Source organism: Diplotaxodon limnothrissa, linkage group LG13 (genome assembly GCF_057381915.1).
Source record: "Diplotaxodon limnothrissa isolate DT_005_m linkage group LG13, D_limnothrissa_male_GT1.1, whole genome shotgun sequence".
NCBI classification, from domain to species: domain Eukaryota; kingdom Metazoa; phylum Chordata; class Actinopteri; order Cichliformes; family Cichlidae; genus Diplotaxodon; species Diplotaxodon limnothrissa.
The window spans coordinates 18,880,753-18,903,312 of record NC_140608.1 but is presented as its reverse complement, the minus strand read 5'-3'; the positions used below and the strand labels follow the sequence as shown (position 1 = coordinate 18,903,312).

At 41.9% G+C, this 22,560-nt stretch overlaps 1 protein-coding gene across 2 annotated transcripts in view; it reads left to right on the top strand.

Annotated features, from left to right (window-relative positions):
- macrod2 (mono-ADP ribosylhydrolase 2) overlaps positions 1 to 22,560 on the top strand; it is a 438,355-nt gene that overhangs the window by 390,348 nt on the left and 25,447 nt on the right. For both annotated transcript variants that reach the window (XM_085368817.1, XM_085368818.1), the window contains 3 exons: positions 12,051 to 12,129; positions 18,616 to 18,654; positions 20,296 to 20,355. In XM_085368817.1, the coding sequence (XP_085224943.1) occupies positions 12,051 to 12,129; positions 18,616 to 18,654; positions 20,296 to 20,355 (178 nt within the window). The remainder of the gene's footprint in view (positions 1 to 12,050; positions 12,130 to 18,615; positions 18,655 to 20,295; positions 20,356 to 22,560) is intronic.

Below are 22,560 nucleotides of genomic sequence, written 5' to 3'. Positions count from 1 at the left end.
ATCCCAGCCGGATGCAAACTCATTAATTCTTTCACATGTAAGCTGCAGATACTCACATCCAGAGTAAACACAAGCAGGACATAAAGTCAAAAACTAAGAAAAAGCACGTTCAGTGTTTTAGTTATTTGGCTCTCCATCTGCATTTTCAATATATTCAGTCATACGATAGAACTGAGATGTAATCTGCCTTCAGGAATTTATACCAAGACATATTAAATTTCACTGTTAATGCTTAGATAATTTTTTTTTAAATCTCAGATGCTAATGAAATCCAGATATCCAGATGTGCGATGTGCGTGTTGGGGCCAGCTGTAAAGGTAACCACTTTGTCATAATATAACAGCACGTAGCTGAGCCTTTGAGTGACGAGATCTTCTATTACACAGATGTTTGTCATCAAAAAGAAATATTTCAGTGGGTGACACTTATTTACACAAATCTGCATGGCTTACCTCTGCTTTGGTTGATTAACCCGCTATAAACCTCGTGAGCCACTTACATCTACAATATCTAATCAGGCTTCCATCTGTAGAGCAAACACCTTCAGGCACCTCCTATCAGTCTCCTGCTGTCAGTTACAACACAGAAAGAAGCAAAACTACAAAACTGTATTTTAATCGCTGACTGTGTTTTGTGCTTTCTGTAAAACTCATTTATCTCACGAACAGATGGATCTCCTATCATTGTTGTACTGTTCAACTAAGCTGTGTTAACTACCTTTTAGCATATTATAGTCTGCAGTCAATATTCTCCTACATTTCTTTTATTTATTCACGATTTATGCGTCTTATAATGTTTAACTATAATCTCTATTTTGGTGATTGTCCTAATCTACAAGGCTGCCGCTTTAAATAAACACACTCTCTACCGTTTGCATTAAACGGGACGTTTTAAATTTGCTTAATGCGTCCCCATTTCAGATCTTCATTCCACTTTATAAGTTATGTCAAACACCACCTCTGGTTTCAGGCTTGCTTTCATGTTTGATGTCGCCCACGCAACCATATGGTATTGCTCTCAGGATTTTTTCCCCTTTTTTGTGTTACATTTCTTGCCATTACTCACATCCTGTGTTTTCTTCAGCAGTGTGTAAATCTGTCAGATCCTCTCAGTGGCTATCGCGATATTTTAACGTGAAAACGGCCCCTTTTAACACAATTCTTTTAAATACTCAGAGTCCCCTTTTTTTGTAATGAAAATCTCTGATAACTATTCCTATGACATCACAGGATGGTTTTTAGAAATATGATGAGAATATTTAAATTCCGAGTTTGTCTCTAAATGGCAGATAGAAGAAAAATAACAGATTTTGAATTTGACATTAAATAATGAAGTATTGAGGATTACTCAGACTGTCTCGCTGTTAAGAACTGGAAGGGGGGAAAAGGGAAAAAAGGGCTTTAATGAATCTTTTCTGTGAGGTTTCAGCCAATTCTAATGCAGAGACTGGATGAAGTAACAAAAGGGAAAAAAATTCATATTTCCGCCTGAAATTGTGGCTTATTATAAACGTAACACAGGGGTAATAGCTTCACTTAGAAGAACGTGTGTGCGAAGCAGCGTACTTTTTAATGCCTGCGCCTCCTGACCTTATGGCATTAAGCGAAGGAAAAAGAAAAAACAGGTGGGTAACACCTCAGAGAAAATTATTAGCATTCCCGTGTAGCAAGAGATAGGAGAGCCCACACGCTGTCTCACTCATCGTCATGCTCAAGTATTGGCTAGTTATATACGAGTAATGCACAGGATGAATGTACAGTCTTCTAGTAGTTGTAGCACAACTCTCTTTCCCTGAAGAAGCATGGATATGTTATTTTCTTTTTCTTTTTTTTAAAGATAAATTTTAGATCACCAGTGTCCTCTGTGCCTCTCCACGGCCTGTTTGTCCTCCATTTACAGTTCATGGCAGCCGGTGTGTAGTTCAGGGAATTCTGCTTTGGGGATCTGTGATTGGATTTCCATTCATCTGGCAGCTTTTGTGTAATACTCGAAGTGGAGAGGACCTGGCTGGATCACACCACATATTTCCTCCAAGGAGAGCCCCTTCAGAACCAGTCAGGCACAGGCAATGCAAACATGCAGCTGAAAAGGAGAAGCCAGACATGCCAAAAAATCATTCAGAGACTCACACTGACTGCTGCAAAATCCTGCGCACTGCAGAGGGATAACATCCAAAGTGATTTATCTGGGAAACAGAGAGATTTTTGTTTTCAGCGGTAAACATCATTGGGTTTAGATTACACCGCAGTTTTCATAAATTTGCCGCTGCGGGACCCAAAAGTATTCACTCTTGTGTGAAACTAGTATCTGACAATAAAGAATAAATAAATAAATAAACCACTGTGTTATGACTACATCAGCCAGCAAGGTCTTATAGGTTCAGGATGTCTATACTCCACTTTCCCTCACAGGCAGCTGAGTTTACACTTATTATTTTTGGTTCTTTTTTTTTTCTACTAGCATTGAGTGTATTTATTGTGCGCACCGCGGATGACGTCAGTGCGCACACTGTGTCTGAGGAGGATGTGCGGAAGTGCTTCAGGAAGGTGAACGCACGCAAAGCTACTGGTCCGGACGGGATTCCCGGCCGCGTCCTCAGGTCATGCGCGGCTCAGCTGGCTGGAGTGTTCACACACATCTTCAACCTTTCCCTCTCTCTGTCGGTAGTCCCAGCCTGCTTCAAAATGGCCACCATCGTCCCTGTACCCAAATCCTCCACCATCTCCTCATTGAACGACTGGCGACCTGTAGCCCTGACCCCCATCGTAAGCAAATGCTTCGAGAAGCTGGTCAGGGACTTCATCTGCTCTGCACTACCCGACTCACTGGACCCTCTACAGTTTGCATACCGCCACAACAGGTCCACTGATGATGCCATAGCCCTGACACTACACACTGCCCTGTCACACCTGGAGAAGAGAGACACGTATGTGAGGATGCTGTTTGTAGATTACAGCTCAGCATTCAATACCATCGTTCCCTCGAAGCTGGACAGGAAACTGCAGGATCTAGGACTGAGCAGCTCCCTCTGCAGCTGGATCCTTAGCTTCCTGTCTGACAGACGCCAGGTGGTCAGACTGGGCAGCATCACCTCATCCCCCATCACACTGAACACTGGTGCTCCACAGGGGTGTGTACTGAGCCCTCTCCTGTACTCACTCTACACCTACGACTGCACAGCCACTAACAGCTCCAACATCATTGTGAAGTTTGCGGACGACACTACAGTGGTGGGTCTTATCACCAACGGTGATGAGACGGCTTACAGGGAGGAGGTCAGCGCCCTGACCCACTGGTGTCAAGACAACCATCTCACCCTCAACGTCGCAAAGACAAAGGAGTTGATAGTGGACTTCCGGAGGTGCAGAGAAGTACACACCCCCATCACCATCAACGGCGCTGCTGTGGAGAGAGTGAGCAGCTTCCGGTTCCTTGGAGTACATCTGGCTGAGGATCTTACGTGGTCAGTACACACAAACAAAACAGTGAAGAAGGCGCAGCAGCGCCTCTTCTTTCTCAGGAGACTGAAAAGATTCGGCATGAGCCCCCGCATCCTCAGGACCTTCTATCACTGTGCCATTGAGAGCATCCTCACTGGATGCATCACCACCTGGTATGGCAACAGCACCGCCTACAACTGCAAAGCTCTCCAGCGAGTAGTGCGGTGCTCTGAACGGATAATTGGAGGTGAGCTTCCCTCCCTCCAAGACATCTACAGGAAGCGCTGCCTGAGGAAAGCGGGGAGGATCATCAAGGACTCCTGTCACCCCAGCCATAAACTGTTCAGACTGCTTCCATCAGGAAGGAGGTTCTGCAGCATCCGGTCCCGTACCAGCAGACTGAGAGACAGCTTCTTCCACCAGGCCATCAGACTGCTGAACACGTCATAGACACCTCAGCTTCACTACTGGAACTTCAACATTATGCACTCCACACTGTATATAAATGCCACTTGTTTTGCACATATTCAACTCTGTATATTTTATATATTTTATTATTATTATTATTATTATTATTATTATTATTATTATTATTATTTATTTATTTTTTTAATTTTTTTTTTTTAACTATTTAATTTGTAAAAATGTGCATACACACACACACCACACACACACACACACACACACACACACGTAGGAAAATATTTAGTATACACATCCAGAAATGCATACACTATTATATATTGTACATATATTTATTAGTTTCAGGTTGGCCATTCTTGTATTTTGCTCGTTTGTGTTGTTGTGTTTGCACATCTCTGTTGCTTGTGGGGCTCGCACACAAGAATTTCACTCGCATGTGCTGTGCCAGTGTGCCTGCACATGTGATGTGACAATAAAAGTGATTTGATTTGATTTGATTTGATTTGATTTGTTACCACTAGAGGCAATGTGGGGCATTTTTGGGGGAGTAGTTTCCCAGGCTTACAACCAGTTTTATCAGCAAGTGCAATTGTGGGCATGTGGAAGCATGTTTTCATATAACAGATAATGCATATCAACAACTGATGGGCGATAAAAGCTAGCAACGATAGGGTAGGAAAACAGAAAATGAGCAGAGCGTCAGAAAATTCAAGGTTTCGTGAGGTAGGAAATGCATATGTTTCATCCAGTTGTGGAGACAAACTGTATTTTTGTAAAGAAAAGCTGGTATCATCCCTTCACACAATTTAAAGATGCGTAGAAGAAGACAGCAGCATAAATCAGGTAGTAGATATCTAGTAGTAACATCTCTTAATGAAGCCATGCCTTTTTCAATAAACTGTCTTTGGACTTTTCATAGAATATGTGTTTTTGCTCTACAGACAGCCATTAGTTGCAATGTTGAAAGATGTTACAATAGGAAAGATATTTGAAGTAAAACGCTCAAGAAGCCAAAATAAAGAAGTTAACCACATTACCTTGACTCAAAACAAAAAGAGAAATATTGTGTTTCCTTTTTAGCTACATAAAAAGGTCTGACTTTATGCATCCGTGAGCGTTTGAAGAAGTTATCACAGTACACCTCCTTCCACCTTAACACAGACACACACACCTCATCAGTATAGGTTGTTATAGGCCAGCGGCAGTCCAGAGGTCAGATCATTACCGATGCAGTCATGGATCATAGATACACCTCTTATATTCGTCCTTCCTTTATCATTCCCTCGTGACCTCATCTGCTGTTGCACTTCTCATCTTTAGGATTAGAAAACGAGCCGATCTTTCTCCTTCACACTTATGCTATTCCCTATAGAATCAACACAGGTATTCCATCATTATAATTATTTGACCATTCATATTAACTGGCAAATTTATCAGCGGTGGCTATTGCACCATTAGTCACATTCTTCTTCATTTTGCAGAAGTAAAGCAGCCACTACAGAATATTACAGCTGTTGTGTTGGATGTTCTTAACATACTGAGGAGTCCATAAAGAAGTAAAATGCACCAGATGAACTGTGACTTTTCCCTGACGAAGTCATGTCTTTTTTTTTTTTTAAATCAGATAGCACAGAGCTTGTGCTGCTGGCAGTGGGAGCTGGCAGGAACGGCTCAAAGCCTGTGAAAGTCAAATGCTGTCTCTTTCAGTCTGAGAGAACAATTTTTGAAAATGTGAGCTACAGTAAAATGCACGATGCCTGAAGCATGCTGTACTTCCAATTTTCGTCTACAGTGCCATGCAGCAATGAAGCCTGAATAATACGGTGGGAACTATTTGTTCAGCTCTAATGTGTAAAATATGTGAGGCACATGCAGCATTTGTTGAATTAACATACAAATTGCTGATATATTATCTTATGGAATTTTCCAAATCTAGCAAGGCAGCGTTTTCTTGTCAAAACGTTTTATATTCTGCACTGCGTACAGCCTTAGAAGCGGCGCAGTGATGTTTTACACTGATGAAATAACCAGGCAGCTTACCAGAATGTTATCACTTCTATTTAGTCACACTGTGCTGAGCACTCATGCATAATTGTGTACATAAGCGTCTATCAAAATCGGAGGTCTGTTTTACAATATTAAGCCAACTCCATTGACGATCCCCTTGCCCTTATCATGATACAGTGGGCATCTAACGCCGACTGGCTTTTGGAAGTAAGAATTTGAGCTCAGCACTTTCTTCCAGGCTTTGGTCGTAACCGTGCCTTCTCAAAGCCCACTGTCAAGCTCGTCCTTTGATGTATGGATGGAGGCATTTTGTTCAAAGGGATAACCTTTTCTGGGCACTTCTTTGAAATGATAATTCACCAGTCTGCTGCAGGTGAAGCCGGAGCTCTCTCGGCAGAGAGGGCAATCAAAGTCAAATGGAGGAGCCACTCACGGCTTTGCCTGCGTAACCAGTGCCAGCGTCTGGCATCTACTGTCAGTCCTGCTCCCAGCTTAATCTCTGCTTTAGATAAACGGAGCAGGCACGGGGGATGTCACAGCGACAAGGAGACTTGAAGTAGCAAAACGTGCAACGGCCCGTTGCGCCATTGTGGTCGCGAAAGACCTAGATGTTTCGGCGTGGTTGTGTGTTTACATAGACGATACATAAACGCCATATGCAAGCTGAGTTTTTCCTTCGCTGCAGGCTCCGCGCATCAGTGGTGAGGGGGACACAGCTGTGTGTAATTACGTCAGTAATAAACCTGGATATGGTCCACCTGCCTCAGAGTGAACCCTCTATCCAATCCAGCACGTTCGACAACAAAGGAGACGAGTGCGCACTGATTATGGCTTTGATGATGCAGCTAGACGGCAGCGTTTTATGGAGATATTTCTGTCTCACGAATAATTCCCTGAAATTATTCAATCAGTATCAAACAATGACATGTGCTAGTAGTGTATGATAACTGACGTAAAAGACCCATATGTCACATATCGTCACATATGTTACATATGTAACGTCAGAGATGAATAAAACCCAAAAAAAACGAACACAATACAGTACGTATGGTATATACAGTAATATGCTCCTCTGCGCTAATGGATTGGTGACCTGCCAAGGTGTACTTCTACCCAGGGTCCATTCAGTAACAACCCTGAACATGTTTTGAATAAAGGGAATTAATTATTTCTGCTACAAATACTGTATATCAGTCTCTTGTTGCTGTCCATCTGGATGTAAGCTTTCAGGATTCTACATCCGCCAGCGCGCCTGTAACGAGGCGGCATAGGATACACAGACACAGCTCTCCCTTGGGTTCAGGCTCCAGCTGGCGGAGACATGCTAGGGCAACCTGTCCCTATTATTGTTTGTGACAGAACCAAGAAGGAAATGCAAGTAGCAAAAGTGCGTACGTGGATCCTGCATGTCAGATTCTGCTGGCAGTGCCTCCAATGTAATTATGGGCATGGGTGGCCAGCTATGACAGCTTATCTGTTAGCCAGCCAGTAGGTGTCTGCTGCACCTGGTGAGCTGCATGCCACAATGATGAACCACCGATACACAAATTAAAAATCACGTACAGATTTTCATGAAAACACGAGACGTTTGCTAATGGCAATTTCATATCGTCTCATGCTGCTCATGAACACAGCAGCACACGCGTCTGGCACCATGTCACAGAGCTAGCCACTCCCAAATCTTGTTTCTCAGCATTTCATGTGCCACGCTAATGAGTTACAAATGCATGGGGTGAACTCATGGCATTATCATTTTAATTAGTCTCATACATAGACAGTTTGGCTGAGACCTGTTTGTTCACAATTATAATAGAGAGTTATAGGTTTTGAGTTGATTAGGCTAGATGAACAAAGTGTTTTAGAGAGCATTTTAATGAAACAACAGAAAATAGGCATACTTCGTTGTAAAAATCACAACAAATTAATACTAATTCATCAGGAATGAAATACTGAACAACCTTTGTCTCCTTTAAAGTTGAGATTTTGTGAGAAATGTAACTAAAAAGAGACCCAACTAATTTGAAAATACTTTAAACCCGATACTAAATTGAACGTAGTTCAAAGGCATCATGTCAAATTCTAAAATATTAAGATATTATTGGAAAGTGTTAATTAGTGAGAGAATCTATCAAAAGTAAAGGCAGGGAGAGGCCTCGGCAGATAATGGGAAATAGTGGAACAGTTTATAGTTTACAGTAATGTTTTCCCACTTGGGGATTTCATCATATACATAATATTTAAAGATTCTGAGAATCTGGAGAAATATCAGCAATCGCATTTGCAAAGTGAAAGGCCAAAAACAGAATCTCTATGACTGTGTTGAAAACCAATATGCAGGAAATCAATGCCTAGGCAACGCTAAATCCACAAATCATAATTAAAACTTGGCCACGCAGAGAGAGAGAGAGGGAGAAAAAAACAAGTTCCCGAAATATCGCCATCTGCTCTGAGCCCAAGCTTGCTTATTTAAAATGGGCAGAGGTGGAGTCCAACTTTGGGCTCAAGAGTAGAAGAACCATCCAACTTTTAGTTCACAATTCATAAGCCAGGATTTGTAATGCAATTGGGGGGTGCCTAAGAGACTTTGCCAGTCTGTGAATATACGGGTTTTAGAACCATAATAAGTCATAATAAGTCAAAGGAAGTAAACAACATAATTTCAATGATTCAAATATTTTGATTTCTATCCTTTAAATCACTCACTCTCACACTTGGTGATTTTCATCTGTGGGAAGTTTACTAAAATAAGCATTGTGCACTATTTTTAATTAGCCCTGTTTTAAAAGTGTTGTGATTAGGATCTCAACACCTTTAAAACAGTGCTGGAATACATTAAAAGATATCTTAAATTTCACTTTAACTGCTTTTAAATTAAAGAAGGGCCTGTTTTGTTTTAATAAAGCATCCACAAGCTTACTCATGCCTAAGCAAAGACAGAAAACACATCATTTCTCTCAATAACCTTTGCAGCATTTCTGTTAATATGACCGTCCGCACTGTGTACAGCCAGGGGACCTGGTCCTTTTGTGCTCACCCTAACAAAAATCCCTCCAATCAGCGATGAGTAATGAGTGGGCAGGTTATCATGCAGTGATCCCAGCTTTCTAATTAGTCTTCCATTAACTTTTCCAACCTTGGTAACCACAGGGTGCACACTTTACACACACACACATGCACGATTCACATCCTCAAACTGAAATATGGGATCTCCACTCCAAAGTCAAAAATCTAAAATTAAGTATTTAATAACAGTTTATTTACTCTGCAGTGTTCATTTAATCCTCACGTTCACCCTGGTTGGCCAGAAATGGCTTTTTTGTAGAACCAATTTTCACCATGTCGTCCTTCCAGAATAACAGCAGTCACATTATGTGTATCATCCCATAAAATGATTTGTGTGTTGTTCCCTGTCCATGTAAAATAATGATTAAAACATCAGGTGCACAGGAGTCTGACTGTTATTCAGGGAAACTGTTAGATGGATCGTTTTCCGATGACTATGCTACAATACCTGTGCACGCAGGTGACACGCTGCCTCTGTTTTTTTAAGGTACAAACTAGTGAAATGTACTTTTTTTTTTAAAGAAAGAGTCACAGATCAGACCTTCTCTGGCTCTTATGAATTCTTTGCAACACTTTGTTTAGATACAGGCTGAATGTCAATGTTCAGCACCGGCATTTTTGGTTTCATTTGGCATCCTGGTCTAGCTGATGTCTGTCAAAGACCATACAATGTATTTCTGATCTGCAGAATAAAAGACGCTGCCTGAGCCTTGTGCAGAATGTGGACGCGGAGCAACAGAAACTAGACAAAAAGATTGACAGGGGAGAGAGAAACAGAGAGCGTATACATGACATGGATACAAAGATTTTCTGTTTTGTTTTTTTGACTTTAGCTCATATTCCCTCAGAGCAGTATTTCCCATTTTATCGCATCTAATAGTGCATACGCATACCCCTGGTATGTGTGTGTCCAAATGCACGCGCACACCAGCCTCTTTGTGCGATGCAAAGCATGAATCCATGATTCATCCTGTTTCACAGTGGGCAGTCGGTTTTAGAATGGAGCGGCACAAAAGAGTGATGGAAATTCCTGGGGAGCTGCTGTGGCCTTCCAGCACCCAGTGGTATGCACTATCTTGCCGTATTATTGCTTTTTCTGTTTGTCAGCGAGCCCACGACTTCAAAGGAGGCTTAAAACATTCTTTCATTTTCTGTCAGGGTTGAAGGGTTGAGAGAGTGAGTCTACATTTTATGAACAAAGCCCCCCCAAGACATCTAGCAAAATAAAATGTTACCATCCGAGATGCAGCTCCTAACATTTACTCCAAAGCACTGATCATAAACTATTAATAGATGTATGTCTGTATGAGCACCAGAAGGGTGTCTCTTTGAATTGGATCCTTGTGCTGGGTTAGGTCAGGAATGGGGGTAAAGCTGGTGGGCCCCCTTTATTCCACTGGAACATAAAATCCTGCACGGAGGAGGATGGCGAGCAGATAGCTAGCATTACGGCTGTTGTGTAAAATTGCCATTATTCAGTCAAGCGATTATCTGCTGCCGTGGTGTGTAATGCGTCTCTGTGACCGTGACTGATGCCTGCACATCTAAGACTCTGCTGGAGAAGGGTGAGACTGAAAGAGGTGACCTCTTTCTTCTGAGTTCTATGAATCGTTTTTAGACACACTGTCAAAGTGTGGAAAACACAGTGCCAGTGGATCTGTCTTAAACCCAAAGCAGGCCTCTTCTTTTAGAAGGTGAAAAATTAAACTTATGTAGAGGTAAATAAAACAAAAGTTTATCTTTCTGATGCATTTATACAGATTTATTCAGATTACATGATTATTTGCTAATATTATTAAGTCTTCCAGGCAACCAGACTTCTGTGTAACCTAACATCTATCCATCCTCTCTGTGCTTTAAGGTTGAAACCATTCAGTATTCAGTGTGCTTAGAGTTCCTAAGTGAAAAACATAACAATTATGAATTTAGACTGGGCCAAAAAAACAGCAGAGGAAATAGCAGGTTAATTAATATTTAATATTTGCAACTATAACTTCTTGCCAAGTGAAGTGTAGGAGTCAGTGAGCTCATTCCGCCATTTATCTGCTGTTTGTTTAGTTTATAAAATAGAAAGGAGCCTTCATAACCCCCTGTGCTGAATTTTGTAGACCTTTTTTTCCCACTGGCATACAGTAGAATACATTTGTTTACTTTATCTTAGCAGCAAGTAGAAACCCATGGCAATAACAGAAGACAGTAGGCTGTGGCATCATCAGTCAAGTCACTTTATAGCTCTGGCTTGTTTTAGGCTCTTATGCATCACACAGTTTCAGAGGGTCTGATTGGGGCCAAATTTATTAGCATGGCAAGCATAAAGCCAGATGCATAAAGAACTAACTTCAGTGACAAAAACAACAAGGAAACTTGAAACAGATGGTATCCCCCCCTCCACCCCTGTGGAGCTCTGCTTCCACGTAGAGACAGAAGCACCTGAGACAGAACTGTGGCAAGATGCTTGGAACAACCTACTAAATAACAGTGCACTGACACAGTGCAGAAGACCTGCCTGTTTTAAAGGGAAATGGTAGCGGCTCCAGATATTTCAGGGTCTGACTGAAGTTTAATAGCTAATGAAACGATCCTTGTTGTTAGTTTGGGAAGCATTCTCAGAATACTGTTTTTTATGACATCGAAACAGGAAATAATAAGTCAAAATCTTGTTTTATATTAAGCGCTTTTGATTTCACAAAATATGTATCTGTGGCATTTAAATGAGGTTTCAGTACAAAATGTAATTACTCCGTGTTTTTCTTTTCAGCATTTTTAATTATGGCTTTATAATTAATTTGCTACTCCTCTTGTAATTTTCAAGTTTATTCCTTAACTTTTAATGTTGATTTAATGTCCGTTCCCATACAGAGGCTTATGCCCTTATCACACGCCCCATTAAATAATGCCTATTCTGATGTAATGTGCCGTACTATGTGCCAAAAGTTGTCCCAGCTTGTATTGTTTAGATGGTCTTTGGGGTAACTAATTAGATTACCGCATGGCGACCACTATTGTCAGATCTAAATTTGTCCGGTTAGTTTTTCTTCATCAGATTCACAGAGAGCCCTTTCAGCAATGAACATGCTCGTTAATTACTCTTCCGTATCTTTTCTTCTTCCCGTGCAGATCAAACGGGTCATTTTCTGCGTCTTCCTCGAGACTGATTTTGCCATCTACAAGAAGAAAATGTCTGTCATGTTTCAAGGTACGTGTAATCACTCGCATCCTTGCTGGATCATTACATTTCTTCTGCTACCTGACACTTTGTTGTTGAATTGATTAACACGCTGACTTTCTTCAAGTTTTCCAAGTTTTGGACAACCTGTGATGTCACCGCCTAAGTAACTGAACATATGCATACATGTGTTCAGTTAGTTAGGAAGTGACCTTGTGTATCCTTGGAAACATCTGCAGCGAGAATTATCCTGTTCCTGGAAGCAGTAGTGTAAGGACCTGTCAGGTTTGGGTGACACCTTCAAATGCAAACATATTCAGCGCAACCAACCGCGCAGCCTTTGGGGAGATTAGCGGTGAGAATTTATGCCGACAAGGTTGATAAAATAAGTGTCAGGTTCTCTACATATTGCCTCACGATCTACCTGACCTATAATAGCTGTCTAATGGTTCGTGTGCTTGCCGTGAATGAGCGAGCTGATATTTCACGTGATCACTGATAGTTTGATGAGAATTTAATGCCGGATTTGATTGACTGTAATAATAGTACACAACAGCAATTGTCTCCTGAAAAAAGCTAAAATATTCCGGGATGCATAGCAACCGTGACCATCCTCTTGGTTACTGCTCTCCAATTGTGTGTGTGTGTGTGTGAAATAAACAAACATCCATTATCTTCTACTCCCACTCTCCTTTCTGTCCCTTGCTCAATTCCCTCCCCCCTTTCATGCCATCATCTTTTTTTCCGGGGACCAGGAGCAGTCACCAGCTCTGATGGGGGTTCCACAGAGGATTGAGTTGAATAGCTGGGGAGCTGAAAGAGGCTGGCTGGCTTCACCAGCCTAGCATTACCTTCCATTTACCTCACTTTTCGCTCCTCACCTCCCCAACGGAATACCGGCTCTCAGGCCTTCATCTCGCTGCTCCCAGATGGAGAGTGTTTTGTTCTCCCTGCACTCCCGTCATCTCTCCCGCTCCCCGCCCAGACTCTTCCCTAAAAGATTACATTCCGAAGAGAGACCTTAATTATACTGCCTGCCCCCATGCACCCAGCACCCGTCTCATCATATTAGTGCTTTGAGATGAGAATCTGGAGCTGTTGTTCTCCAGTTATCACTCTCACCATTTAAAAAGTGCTGTGAGTGGATAAATGGCCTGTATCTCCCTGTGATTGGGAACAGGGAAGAAGCAAAATGACAGCTTGTGTGTATGCGTGTGCGCGCCACGTAGGGCATTCAGAAAAGTTTTGAGACTCACATTACTCTGAGCAAAATCTTTAAAAACTATTGTGTACCAAAATGTAATGAGTTGCTAATAAGGGAGGCCGAGGTCAGTCTTTGATTAAATTTGGGGTCATTTCAAAAGGTTACTACAGCACACACCGTGATGCAAGTGCTTTTGACATCAGTGTCTTACCTGTCACGTGTCCTTTGAGCCCTGAGGTCAGGGCCACCTTTGCCCATCTTTCCTCTTTGTGGGCAGGAGAGGATAATTGGCTTAATAAGCATGACATTCCCACTCAGGGTCACTGTCTTAGTTAGCCAGACACCTTCACACCGCCCTCACCCACACCTCTTTTCATCTTTCACCTCATCTGTAAGTTGAAAGAATTTAATTCTCTGTCAAAACAAAACTTCTTTCAAGTTTTACCTTAAGGAAGAAAAGAATACTAAAATAATTACTTATGCTGTGAATGTAGACACTCACAGAAGCGACAGGATTCGTGTGTTTTATCCAGCCACGCTGCACTACGTAGATGGCTTCCAACAGTAGTTGAAAGGTGTTCTTTGAAGAAAGAAGTGCTGATTGGTATGATTGCATCATGGTAGGTAATGCATAACCCCATAGTGTGAAAAGACTTGCATTTAGCCTGCGCAGAATGGCAGTAGTGAATCAGAGGCTGTGAATTAGCTCTGCAGGTGTGCTCGAGTACTTTCAGCACGTCTCATCATCCTCTCTGCTAGTGATAGACAGTCAGGTAGATTTTACGGCAACACTGAATGCATCACACAGAGACTTGAGACCATTCTGTCTCCTGCAGCATCCTCTCGCTTTCAATAACCCTCTGTCACGTCTGCACTTCCTGTTCTCCTTACTTATTCTCACACACGTCTCCCTTTATTCCTGTGCTACATGCCCATTTCCTTAACCCTTCACACCCTTCATTCTTCCCCATTACATTGAGGAGAAGCTTCTCCATCACCTCCTTTATTTGCATACTGTTATAGAGCTCTTGTGAATGGTGGCCTTGATCTTTCTGTAATTTGTATGTGTGTGTGTGGTTATGCGAAACTCGGGATCTTCCCCGTGACATCAGTTTCAAGGATGTCTACAGCGGCAAGTACACATACAATGGATTTTTTTTTTTTTTATTGAAGTCTTACTATTCTCATTTTTCACAGTATAGCCGCTTTCCTCATATTCAAGCAATCTGTCAAGTGACAATGACTGGAGCAGGAATGTGTAAACAGGACATTTGCATACAGGAAATTGCTTTATTACAATGTGCATTTCCACAAGCTGTCAGTGTGCGAGAGCCAAAATACGGTTACTCCTTTGCAAAGGGAGGAAACTGAAAAATAGCCTGTGCTGACATGAATACTCAGACACACCTGCATGCAGGCACATAAACTGTGGCACACGTTCACAAAACAGGAAGTGGATCTTTTTAATTTGTTTTTTTAAAGATTAGAACTGCCTGGTATTTGAGCAATGGAGCAGCTGTTTGATGAGTAACGACGGAGTCCTCACAGTCACACAGAGTATTTTATGTAGCTCGTGAAGATCGGCATGCTTTTGGATCTTTTGGAGTCATGAGTTTTCCCCTCTAACATCAACAGTGAATCATGCAAATACACGAACAAGCTAAAGCACACAGCAGCACAAGCTGTTTGTTGTTGGGGTTTTTTTAGAAGGCGAAACTATCAAGTATGAACATTAATTGATTAAGTAGCAGAGCTCAATCAATGCAATTAATCATAAAACACGATTCTATTATGTATTCTGATTGGCGTGATTGACCACACGCTTCCCGTGCCACATATTATTTGCGCGTATGGAAGCAGTCAGGCATCTGTAGTTGTAGAGAGTGAAAGCATGTTGAAATTGATTCTGGGTACACTCCTCCACTAATATGATCCGGGTGGCTGCCCACAAGCTGGGCTCCATCTCGTCTTCTCCTCAATCAGCCACACTGCTGACAATATTAACACAGACCACAGGACTGCAGAGGCTGCTGCATTCTCTCCAACTGTTTCACCCACTTTCCAGTTGACATTTATTTACATAGCTTTTTAATACACACTGTATGTTCCTCGCCTCTTAACCCCTAACCCACACACACATGCACACACCCACCCGGCCATCAAATGTCCATAGTAAAAGAACCCCCTCAAACCACACCACTGCTGTTACAGCAGTAAAGCTGTGGTATGCACAGGCTTTTATCACACACATGTAATTTGTTGACGGAGCATATGAAGGGCTACAGGATCCCTGTGAGGGGTGAAAATGAAGTCTGTGTTGGTTTCACGAGGCTATCCCTCAGGGCAGGGAAATGAGGAGACCACGGTGTGTTAGTGATGTTATTGTCAGGGAGCACACTGAGTCTCTCAGTCAGCTTCGGCAGATACGAGGTTCCTGCTTTAGCCCTTCATATTTGAAAAATGTTGGGAAGCCTGTGAATAAATCAGACATGAAAATGGACAAATGTTATGAGCTGCTTATCTGTGTTTTTGGTGTTGGCTGGTCATGGTCACTCGCTGATAATTTAAACGTTCAGAATTGCTCGGTTTAGGGACACTATTTAAATTTAAATATGGCCATATCGTTTCTCACAAGGTATTCCTATTTGTGCGTGAATATGTAACCCTAAAGGAATAGTTCATTCATCGTCTATTAGGAATTTAATGATAGGGTCAATACTTCTTTCCAAGAGTCAGATGAGAGGATCAATAATACTCTCATATCTATTTGTTAAAAAGCTGGAGACAGCTAAGCTTAGCATAGCATAAAACACTGGAAAAGAGCTGAGCTCCATCAAAAGTGGAGAAAAAATACTGAGGACCGTGCAAAAGCCTTGCAGCAATTCTTATTTCTTGTTTATTTTGCTTCCAAATAGCCAGACTGTCTTGTCATTTTTTAAAGTGGTCTTGCACAGTAGTTCTGATAGTCTGTGCATGTTTATCTTTTTCACTCATTTGTACACCACCATTTTCAAAGGAGTGGTTTTTAGTTTGTTAAGCCACTGGACACTGAACCATGAATCATTCAAACATAAAACAGGCACCTAACTTGAGGGATGACTCAGTGTTGTGTCTACAGACAGCTTAACAAAAAAAACAGTTTTAAATTGTATCTTTGGGCATTTTGTTACTAGAAGCTTCTCACAAAAACGCATCATTTGTTCCAATTTCTTTGGTTGAAGCTATGAAAAATGCCAAAGATAACACAGCCCGACAGACATAAAATATTATTTTTGCACCAACAGGGTGATGCCCGAAGAGCTGTTGACCAAAACACTTGACAGATCTTGATATGGTGTCCAGTGTGTTCTTAAAAAAATCTCAGGTAACTGGACAAAACAAGTATCTGAAAATCACGACCATGGTCGTTCAGCTGATCCATCTACTGTTCACTGAAACCTCATCAGATGTGCTGTTATTGGAAGCGTGGCTTTCAAAAAGCCATTCATAAGAAGGGGAAACATGCAGAAAGGGCTAAGGTATGCTAAATTAAACAAGAACTGGACTCATAATCAGTGGCAACATGTCCGATCCACTGTGCTGACCCCTTTGGATATAAGGGGGGAGTTGCACATTAGATTGTACAGTAAAAACTGTACAATCAGTTTTCCCTATTTTTACCTTATATACTCAATTTCTATATATGTTTGCACGCTTCGATAAATCTCTGCACCGACTTCTAGTTTTCCTAGAAAATATAAAGAAATGAGTGGTAGCTCAAAACTTTTGCACAGAACTGTACCTATACATTATTATTGGTCCAGTTCGGGAACATTCCTGGAGTTTCACTGTCACTCCGATTGGATAATTATTTAATTTTGCTACGTGGTTGTAGATTTCTCTTCCCCTGCTTAGAAAGTTTATGCTAAGCTAACCATGTACCAGCTATTGTTTCGCATTTAGCATGCAGACATGAGAGCAGAATCAATCTTGTCATCTATTTCTTAGAGCGTGAATAAGCCTGTGTACTGTCAAACAGCTGATCCTTTCTCATCAGTTATCATATCACGCCATCCTGTTTAAATGTGTATGCGTTTGCGATTTCTTTGGTTTTATGGCCTAGAAAGAAAGCAAGAACCAAAAAAAGGTGTCACACGGGTCGTTCTGGACTAAAACATACTGCACCTTCCCTGTATTGAGCCGTGATCATAGCAGAATCATGTGTGGCCTGATGTTTCCATTCTTGCGCTGTTGTAGTACTGTATCAGTGGACCTTCCTTTGTTTCCCCAAGCAGGGTTAGATTAATGCACTGTACCCTTTTATTCAGTGTTATACAAAAGAAAAGCCTGTCGCTGGATCCACTGGGAGCTCTGATGGTTACACTTCTACAGAACAGATGACAACAGCCTTTCATCAAAGCTAACGCTTGCTTTTGCTTGTTAACCACAGTGCAATCATTTCACAGACTCCTGCACAGCCACACACACACACACATAAAAATACACGTGCCCTCACAAATAATGTAATCCATTCATGTGAACTGTGCACATGAAAAAGGCAAGTACACATGTACTGTGTATATAGTGGCCTGACACAAGGCATCTAGAGGTATGCTGAGCTGTGCAAGATCTGAGTGTCTATGAGTGCGTATCGTGTGTAGGAGCCATGAGCAGGCATCCACAGTTCCTCTCTCGCCTCATCTCTCACTCTGCAGTTCCTCCTGAAGCATAAACATCCAAAGCATCCGTCTCATCTCGCACTGTGCAACTCAACTCATCCACCCAGAACACCTCTAGTACCCTCAGTCTGTCTCACACAATAGACTTACAGACAAAAGAAGAGAAAATCAAAGGGGTTTTTTTTTGTTTTTTTTAAAGACGCAGTTGTCCACGCCAGCCTGGAGTCCTTGTATTTTCAGGAAATGGGAGGCTTTATGTCATTTATGCTGAGCCTACCAGCATAGATATAATTGGAAAAGAATGTTTCACGAATGTGACCCCCTCTCCCCAAACATATACCCACATACTCAGTCATTTGGTGTAATAACTCTCGATATCCAAGGCCATCTGGTGGGAAATTGAAGGAGGTTGTTGAGTGTGATGAGGAACAGGAGGTGAAAGAGTTTCAGCGAAAAGCTTTTGGAACACACAAATGTGATCGTATTTCCCCGATTTACAGGGGTGGGTGCAGGTTCGAGTTTCATTGTTTGGTTTCAGCAGTCGGCATCATAACACTGTGATATTCTAATATTATAATCATGTTGCCATGAGTCGGCTCGTGCATTATAAAAGAGCCTGGTTTGACACGCTGTCGTTTTCTCCCCCTCTGCCAGACAATGACATGGAGGTTACAGAGGAGCCGCCGAAGGAAGGTGAGTGACAGAATATTTCATGGTTCCCTTTTCACCTTAACACCTCCATTAAAGCACACAGAGGGTGAGTGAGTGGTGTAGCTTCAGCTTATGACAGTGACTTGCTGGGTTTCGCGAAGCAGACGAAATTGAATGTTTATGCATTTAGCGACAAGTTGAATCCCAGGCCTGACTCATCGCTGTTAAAAATACTTCATGTCAGGTGCATTACATTACAAGAGCTTATATCAAAGCCAATTCCCAACACCATTCTCTTCATCCGGCTTACGGGCACAATGCCTTCAGACCACCTAAAGCGAGCGACAAAGAAGCAGCAGAGCTACATCCCTCCACAGCGTGCACCGGGTGATAGCACAAACACAAACTGTCAGCGCATAATGCTTTTATCAACACACCATCTTGGAACGAAGCCTGAAGGTACCAGATACTGCTTATCAGGATAAACTACTGACATTTGTCTGTGCGCTGATGTCCTGAATAAGCAATGACACAAACTGATGGCCACATAGAAGCGCGTGTGTGCGTTTGAATAGCAGAAACAATAGCCATAATAACATAATAACAATAACAGCAGTTTGGTTGTTACTTGCAGACGTACAGTATAAAATTCAGTTTTATGAGCTGTTTGATAAATGTTTGATACCGCCTGTAGCAATTCTCTCCAAGGTAGAGTGTTGCAAAGCAGTACATGAAGAGCTTTTATTTTATTTTTTTTTAATTGTGATCACAGTGGGATTAGCAGTGAGGTTTTCCCACATCTAACTGCTCAAACCTCATAGTACATGTGCAGCCATCTGAGCGAAAAGCAATGTTAGTTTTACAGTCTGCAGAAGAAAGTCTTCAGATTACTGTAGATGTAGAAACGAGGGTGCTATCAAAATGTTTTCCTCCAAAAGTCACCCCCATGATCTACCAATTACACGCATGTGTGTTTTCACTTTGGGTGAACATAAAAGGGCTGTTTTATAAGCGCACTGTAAAATGTGATATTCCAAAGTGAAACAATGTGGCTGAATCGTAAAGGCTTGGTCGAGAGGAACTGTTTTCTTGTCTTGACCAAGTGTGCTGGGTTTTTATTATTGTATTCCTCACCAGCTATTTTATGCTGCATACAGTACCACACTATACTGAAACAACCCCTGATAATTCCTGGCTCTGTTGTATCATCATACTAGCCCTTTCTTGGTCCAGTTTGGCCTTGTTTGATGGGCTTCTGCACTGGTGCCAAAGACTGGCCTTTTATTCTGCTCCATCAGCCAGAGTTTGAATCAGTCAGCCTGGAAGCTATTCAAAGGCTCAAATGACTGCAATTCTCACACGGAATGACGCTTTTGTCCCAGACTGTGGTCTGGAGTTGGTGTCAAAGCCTCACATTCTTCCCCTTTTCTCCCACCAGCGTCATTTTTATCAGGCGGGTATAAAACAAAACACAAGAGCCATCATGCTCTCCCACGGGCTTTTGTCGCGTGGTCCACAGAGACAGAACGGCCAAGAATAATCACTGCTTCAAAGAGTCAGCTTTACTCACACCATCTCACTCACCTTGATGCCAGAACGACATGCTCCTTGCTTCCTGGTAGCGTTTTGGGATAAGGATGTGTCTGCTCAACTGAATCACCATTTATTTTTGTTGATTTATAGATAACACAAAACCACCTACCAAAGCAGCAACCGAGGAAGAGAGTGAGGACAACACCAGAGGTAGAGTGCGCTCGTTCTGACTGTGCACGTTTGTTCCGGCTCCTTCTTCTTAACGCGCCAGGGAAACTTTACTGGCAGAGGAAACACTGATATGTGTTTACTTTAAAAACAATTGTTGTGTGTGTATAAAGTAAAGGAGCGTTCTCTTGATCAGTAATCTCTTGTTCTTCTGATGCCAAGTTCCTCTTTGGGGAAATGAATACAAGATGAAGCTCGGTCTTTTTAAAAGAATGTTTTCTTAGAGGCAAACTTGTTTAAGAAGCCATTATCTGGCTATTCTGCAGTTTCAGCCCCTTTGGATGTGTAATATTGAAACAATTATAGGCTTCTCCGATACGATGGACCAAAGATAATTAGATTCTTACACTGGAGGGTGTTAGTAGGCAATTAAAATCGTACACCATCCATTTGTCTTCAAGCCTTAAGGTTGCAAGGAATTTTTTGAAGATAGCAGTCATGGCTGTTGTCTTTGGGGAAACCGTTCCTCTCACTGATTGTGAGAGGCTGGTCTAGATAGTGCAGTCACTTCAAGGGCGCCACAGCATTCTGTGTTCCTCAACAAAGCACAATAAGTCTTTCTCCCTGCCTCTTCAACATACCTTTGCCATAATCCACAGTAATTCAGTATGATTCACAAATTCAATCATCAGCATTAGAAGGGCATAAGTATTTTGTAATAATCTTTATAAATCCTAATTTATCAGGCCCCGCAGCTTAATAGTAACTAATCCATTCACAAAAGGCCTTGGCACAGCTTTCTAGCATGGGAACAGTCAGTCCTTGACACAACCTCTCTCACAGGGAGGCAATGAAATGATTTTGTGCTGCCTGCACTGTAAAGGTTAGGTCTGGTTCGATGTAGCACATAGGTGGGATTAATCATCGAAAACACTCAAGATTGCACAAAGCAAAGGAAACGCTAAGTGCAAAAACAACCTGTCAGTTACATAAAACAGACATTATAAGGTGCTTGAGAGCCTCGTGCTACTTGTGTGTACCAGAGCAAGCTCTTCTAGCAACTAAAATATGTATTTCACTCTTTCATGCACTATAGTCATTGGTGTAGTGAAGGACCTTTTTGTAAAAAAAAGCATCAACTCTGCAGCAGAGTTGATGAAATGTGTCTGTCAATATGCCTCTGTGGGAATGTTTTGCCCTGATAAATACACTGGTTAGTGGACTGAAGGTAATTATAGGATCTCTCCGTCCCACACAGAAGCACTGCTGCATTTACAGCTCTTTTGTCACCTCACAAGCAAAAGGCCTCTTTCGCCTCAGTGGACTCAAGGAAGGAGACAGTTAAAAGCACACAATTAACACATACACCCAGGCCAAACATAAAAGAGCAAGTAACCTGTGGTAGAACTCACCATTCAAACAACACAGCAGCTTCTGTTTTTGAACACTAGACAGCATCAAAATACAGCTTATTTTAATGCATATATTTCATTTAATTTTCAAAAAGGATATTCCACTACACAGCATAGCATACATGATGCACGATTAAGTCATATTAAAAGAACAACGCAGGTGGCTTTCAAGTTTGATCAACAGCATTTTATCTCTTCTTCAAATGAAGCTAACATGATCCAACGTCATCGGCAAACATCCCTGGGGAGTATTTGAAAGGTGGGGGTCACAGACTGACTCTGTGTGTGTGTGATGAGCTGTGCTGTGATGTAATCCACATGAAACAGAAGCACAGCATGCAGACGCCACAAGCTATAGAAAGAAAAACCAAGAGAGGTAAAAAGGTGGCTGAGACACGGAGGTGAAAGCTGGCACGGAGTTCCAAGCTGGACTCGAACCTCTTTAGAGCACACCTGAGTTGGCAAGCAGCACTACAGTGCCCATTATTTGATATCAGATTGGTATTAGTGAGATTAGTGTGTTACAGGACACAGTAAAATATGGACATTAAGCCAGAAATCAATGCCTGTTTGCCTGGAATGCTTGAGAGTAGTGGGAAAGACCGGGGATAGAGAGGGGGGGATGGTGAGAGATGGCACAAAGTGGACATGCAGATTAATAACGCTACGTGTGGACAGACAGTGAGCCTCTCTGTGGGATGCCATCTAGCTCCGTGGTACCCTATAAAGCATCTCTCACAAACGTGCTTACTCTTTACTCTGTGCACACATACCTCACGTGCAAAAGGTCTTTGAACGATTGCTATTGCTCATGTTTTTCCTTTTTCCTTTACAA